The following is a 5675-nucleotide window of genomic DNA, read 5'->3' as shown; positions in this document are numbered from 1 at the left end:
GTTTCAATTCAACTCGAACCTCATGTGATTTTTGCCATTCTAGCTTGATTATCTTTGTGTCGCCATCACTGGACAAAAAGTATTCGCCCGGCTGCAATTTCCAATAGATGAGTTGCGAGTTCAGTTTGTTGAGGCACCGTACTCATACTAACAATTGCAACTGCATACTGTTGCTGCTGGGAATTTATCATATGTTCCATCCTGCACTGGACAAAACTAGTAGATCTGTCAACATAGAAACTTCCTATCATATGCTCCATCCTGGGCTTCTGGAAGTTTTCCCGCAAAAAAATAATAATTTCTGGGAGGAAGTTCAGATTGGACAATGGAGGATAGATTTTCCTGCACGGCCATACAGATTGTGGTTGGCATGAGCAGATGGTTTTCAATTTCAGTTTCAGAAAAATTTCAGCGCCAACCAAAATCACCGAAATTCATTGAATTTCAGTGATTTCGGTTTGCATTTCGGCCAAAATGGCTGAAATATTCACTTGAATTCAATTGAATTTGGAACTATTTTTAAAATATTTTGAAATATATTTGAATTTTGTGTACTACTGAAATTGCCGAAATATTTTGGCTGAAACATAAATATTTCACTGTTTGTTCAAATTAATGAATTTCATTGAATTCCATCGAAATCTCACTTAAAGTAAAAACGAGTGCATATTATCTTTGTGTTGATTTCATTAAATTCACGAGTAAAACATTCCAATGGTTTCTTCCGAAGGTAGAAGGCAATGCATTTGAGAAGATCCATTGTACGGTGAAATTGACTTGGCTACCCATCGATCGATTGTACATCTACAACAAAAACTCGCTATTCTGGACGTGCGGCCTATTTCCCTATGACTCTTAGGGACGAGAGCTCCTAGCGGAGGGTTCCTAGCCGCCTCCTGTCGGCGCTAGATCTGCCTCACCTCCTGTGCCCTTACGACCATGGGTGCGTGGTGGATCTTTGCCCTTGCTAGTGGAGGGCTCCTCCTTCGTTTCTAGATGTCTTTTGAAGTCTCATTAGGGTTTGTGTCTTTCTTAGGAAGACGAGGTGGCGGCGGATCTTTGAAGATGGAATGGTGCATCAAGCATTTTTGGAGGGCGTGTGGAGGTGCATCCGGCAGATCACGCGAGATTCGGTTGGCGTTTGTCTTCGGTGGATCTCCTTGTGTCAGGTCTTTCTTTGTCTGCGTCCGTGTGTCTACCGCTTGGATCCTTCCGATCCATGCTTCTCTTCATCAGCGACGGTTGCTGTTCGGCTGCGCTGGTCCTTGAGGTCTTAGCATGATGACTTCCCAACTATCTACTACAACAAGGTTCCCCCAGCTCCGACAAGGGAAGGCGATGACAGCGGCGCGCCCTCGGCTCGTTTCAGTGATTGTAGTCGTCGTTAGGTGGTCTACGGACTTGGATGTCATTTTGTTACTTCTCATGTTCTTTGTACTATCATGTTGTTTGATGAATTGATTGAAAGGGTTTTCGTAAATAAAGTAAAAAATCCCATGTTTATTTCTTTTGTTTTGGTCAGGGGCTGATGGTTTTCTTTTTTTGCATGGTAATACGTGTCTCATTCAGATCATAAAGATCAAAGTACAAGTCATGTAATGACCGACATGACAAAACTGAAAAGATTGCAGAACATCTCTGAGCTTGACACCAACGCCCGTTACCTGCCTTCGGCACCACCACAGAAGCCACCGAAGAAAAGAATGACAGATCACCTCCTCACCCGAGCTCGACGTGGCTCTATCGCCGATATGCAGCTTTGCAGACCTCCAAGGTGGCTCACCAAAAGTGAAGCCATTGCCGTTGAGCGAAACAGACCGGGGCAACACCCTGGACACACAATCGAACTCCAGATCTAGCACCCAACCACCACTAAGACGCCAAAAAGGAAACCATACCTGCCATCCACGAACCACGAACTCATCACACGTTTCGTCTTCTAGTGTCGTCGATGCAGACCACAATCGGCATCCGCTCTTGGACTACCTCCCAAGCTCCGCGCCGACACTGGAGCAAACGCCGTCGCAACGGCGGAGCCCGAGGACACAGGTCCACCACGAGGATGCCGCCGCCGCCATGCCATCCTTGCTTGAACAGACTGGTTCCCAAATCCATCTCCAACCATAGGGCTGATTAGGGATGAAAATGGAGTGGAAACTTTCCTTTTTCCGGAGGAAGAATGGAAACGGAGAGGAAATATGAAAATGGAAACGGAAATTTGCAAAACGAAAGTGGAAATGGAATGTTTTATGCGGAAACGGAAACAAAAACGGAACGGTGTTTTCCGGTGGAACAGGCATGGAAATGGAACTTTCCGTTTCCGTGAATATGGAATTTCTGTTTTTACTATAGACCTATAGCTGCTTTGTAGCCCAACCACCAAAGAGAACACAATGCCACAATTAGTAGAATGGATCTAAGGCCCAACTTCTACTACCACACATGTATTCTGCTTGACCCTATACGCAATTGTTCGGTACTAGTACAATACTACGCTAAGTTGCTAACATAATGATATTATTTTGTAGCCATGTTAACAACTCATTAAATTTGTTTGTTTTTGTGTGTATTTCTCTATGATTCAAGGGGTTTTAAGTTCCGATCAATGCCTATTTCTGTTTCCGTATCTGCTTTGTATTCGCTCCGTGTCGTTTTCGATAATATCTGTTTCCGTATTCATTTCCGGGATTTCTGTATTCGTTTCCACTTCTGCAAAAAAAAAATGAAAACGAATATGATAGCACTCAGTTCCGTCCGTTTCCGCTCCGTTTTCATCCCTAGGGCTGATGGCCTCGTCAGGGAATGACCCAAAGAATCTTTATTCAACACCGTCATCAACGCACCGAAGCTAAGACGATGAACAGTTTAAAAACCTATACTACGAGGAAGTAAAAATGATCCACACGCATGGATCCGGCGACCCCGCTCACCACCGACGACCGAGGTTGCCGGCGGAGGGGAGCCGCCGGAGGACGCCGCTGGAAAATTGGCGTCTCCTGGCGGCGGCTAGGGTTGTCGCCGCGAGGGACGAGAGGAACGGCGCTGCTTGTGCTCGGAATCCCGGATTCACGTACGATCTCTACAGTGGCTCGTGGTTTCCTGCTGTGACACAATCTGCGTCTACAAATCCATAGACGACGTACGAATTGAAATAGAAGTCCGTCTACTTGTACGTTTCGACTCATATACGGCCCAGTTTTTTAAAGATAAAACCCTTGATACAGGCCTTATCGATGCAAAAAAGATACAGGCCTTATCGAGGCATACGACCTATCCCTCCTAAACAGAAAGGCATACGACCTCGTCTTTCTAGTTCCACCTCCGTTTCTTGCCGCCGCGGACAAGACCCTTAGCCGCCAAGCAAGCAATTGGTAGGATCTGACGCTCACCGGTGGGCGCCGGTCTCCAATTCCGTACGTCCTCCATCCCAAACTGCAGGCTGGCCGGCGATGATGCCAGGGAGCTCCAAGAAGAAGAGGGACACGGAGAAGAGCCCGGTGTCCGAACTCTCCGACGACCTCCTGGTTGAGATCATGTCCCTCTTGCCGTACAAGTCCACCTGCTGCTGCACGTGTCTAGGCGATGGCGCGACCTCGTCTCCCACCCCGACCACCGCAAGAAGCTGCCCCAGTCGACCCTCGCCGGCTTCTTCTTTGAAACATACGACATAACTAGCCGTCAGGTGTCTCGCTCTCGCCGCTACCAAAGTGTCTCGGGGAACTGGTGCCCTCGCATCAACGCCTCCCTCTCGTTCCTGCCCAAATGCGAGAGACTAGACATTATGGACAGCTGCAATGGTCTCCTCCTCTGTCGCTGCTGGAAGAGCACTGATGGCAAGATGATAGATTACGTGGTGTGCAATCCGGCCACTGAAAAATGGGTGGTCGTGCCTGCCACCAACTGGTCCAGCAAGCTGTGGGCCATTCGCTTGGGGTTCGATCCGGCCGTCTCATCCCACTTCCATGTTTTTGAGTTCGTAGATGCTTTTGTCTTGGATGCAGCTGACCGTCGTAGACACATTAAAGTGGTGGGGGTCTACTCTTCCAAAGCTGGAGTTTGGACACATGAAAGTACTGGGAACCATCTAGTTGATATATGCATCTTTTCACCCAGCGTATTTTTTGGCGGAGTGATGTATTTATCTTCTTATAATGATTTGGTTATAGCACTCGACATGGAGGGAAAATGTAAGGTCATTCGTACTCCTGCACCACGCGATGGTTGCGGTGCTTATGATATTTCTCAATCACAGGGGCGGTTGTATTTGGCAAATCATGGTGATTCTGAAGTATCAATCTGGGCTCTTGATGATTCTAGTACAGGAAACTGGACCTTGAAGAACAAGGTCAGCCACTTGCAACTGTTCGAAAAAGAGTATCTATCAATGCATGATTACAATGTTATCATACACCCGGAAGACAATGGCATTATAGTACTATGTACACAATTGCACATCGGGGGCCAATCATTGACAAAAGTTTTGTCATACAATGTGGATTCTAGGGAGCAGCATTTTATGACAGATCTTGGATGGTATTGCAGGATTCCTTATCTTTCATATGTTCCTTTGTTCTCAGAGTCACTGGCAGATGCGCACTAGAATTCTTAACAGAGTAATGCTTCTAAATAATATAGATGTGTTCAGTAGACCTTTGTCAAGTTGTAATTGTTTTTATTGGCGCTTGAATGCCCTTATTTACCCTTGAATGCCCTTATTTACCCTGAACGCAGATTTTTTAAGCATATATGTCAAGACCCGTTATCGTGGAATTTGTCTTAGGCCCATGGTCTCAAGATTCGTGAAGACAGGGTTAGGTCAGAGGCTTCCGTTCACATAAATGGCCCTTCGCCCCTTTCTCCACCGATCTATGGGTTTGATTCGATCTTGCGCTCCTTGGTTCGGGGAAGTCGGTCAGCATCTGTCACTCTTATCTAACAGATCGCTGGGGCGGATTGCGACGGCTATCTAGGCCCACGCGCTCTGCCCTCAACCTCTCATCTTCTCCAGATCCCCTCAAGCCTCAGTCCTTCAATCTTCTCACCCTTGAGAGCTCGTGCTCTCTCAGTCACCTATGGACTCTGCAGTCCATGCATACTGCTTGTAAATTTCTGAGAGAGAGAAGGCAAAGGCAACACACATACGGCCGGCTTCTACATTTCTATGAGACAAATGCCTTGGCTTATACACCATTCAAGCATCACGGCCAGCGCTGGATGGCTAAATCGCGAGGAGGCGCCGGGCGGCAACTCTTGGCGGCGGCGTCTACACTACTAGGGAAAAGCTTATAGGCAGATGCTTACTAGTAGCGCGGGTTTATACCCCTCGCTACTGCTACTAACTAGTAGCGTGGGTTTCACCCCTCGCTACTACTAAGTTGATAGTAGTAGCGTGGGTTTTTAACCCTCGCTACTGCTAAGCGGTCTCTACCGTGCCCCCAGAGACATGCCATAGTAGTAGTGAGGGGTATAAACCCAGTAGTAGCGCGGTTTTATACCCCTCGCTACTACTAAGTACGAGGTAGGTGAAGTTTCCATATCCTCGGCCGAATCCCTCCTCTCTCCCTCACTCTCCCCCTCTCTCCATAGGCTCTCCTATGGTGCTTTTGCCCAAGCACACCTCCTCCTCCATGGCGCCCAACGAGTTCACCTTCCCGTGTCACTGGCGTCCAGGAGCT

At 47.4% G+C, this 5675-nt stretch overlaps 1 protein-coding gene across 1 annotated transcript; it reads left to right on the top strand.

The window, feature by feature from the left end:
- Positions 1–3449: 3449 nt before the first annotated feature.
- Positions 3450–4600, top strand: LOC109750450 (F-box protein At5g07610-like). Its single transcript, XM_073495600.1, has 2 exons — positions 3450–3535; positions 3580–4600. Exons 1-2 carry the CDS (start codon positions 3450–3452, stop codon positions 4598–4600), a joined length of 1107 nt encoding a protein of 368 aa, XP_073351701.1.
- The last annotated feature ends 1075 nt before the right edge of the window (positions 4601–5675 follow it).

This window comes from Aegilops tauschii, chromosome 3, assembly GCF_002575655.3.
Source record: "Aegilops tauschii subsp. strangulata cultivar AL8/78 chromosome 3, Aet v6.0, whole genome shotgun sequence".
Lineage (NCBI taxonomy): Eukaryota > Viridiplantae > Streptophyta > Magnoliopsida > Poales > Poaceae > Aegilops > Aegilops tauschii.
This window is presented reverse-complemented; position numbering and strand designations above follow the sequence as displayed.

Coding starts and splice junctions, on each gene's coding strand:
- LOC109750450 (XM_073495600.1), top strand. CDS start 3,450: ATGATGCCAGGGAGCTCCAAGAAGAAGAGGGACACGGAGAAGAGCCCG. Junction 3,536..3,579: donor GACCTCCTGGTTGAGATCAT/GTCCCTCTTGCC, acceptor GCACGTGTCTAG/GCGATGGCGCGACCTCGTCT.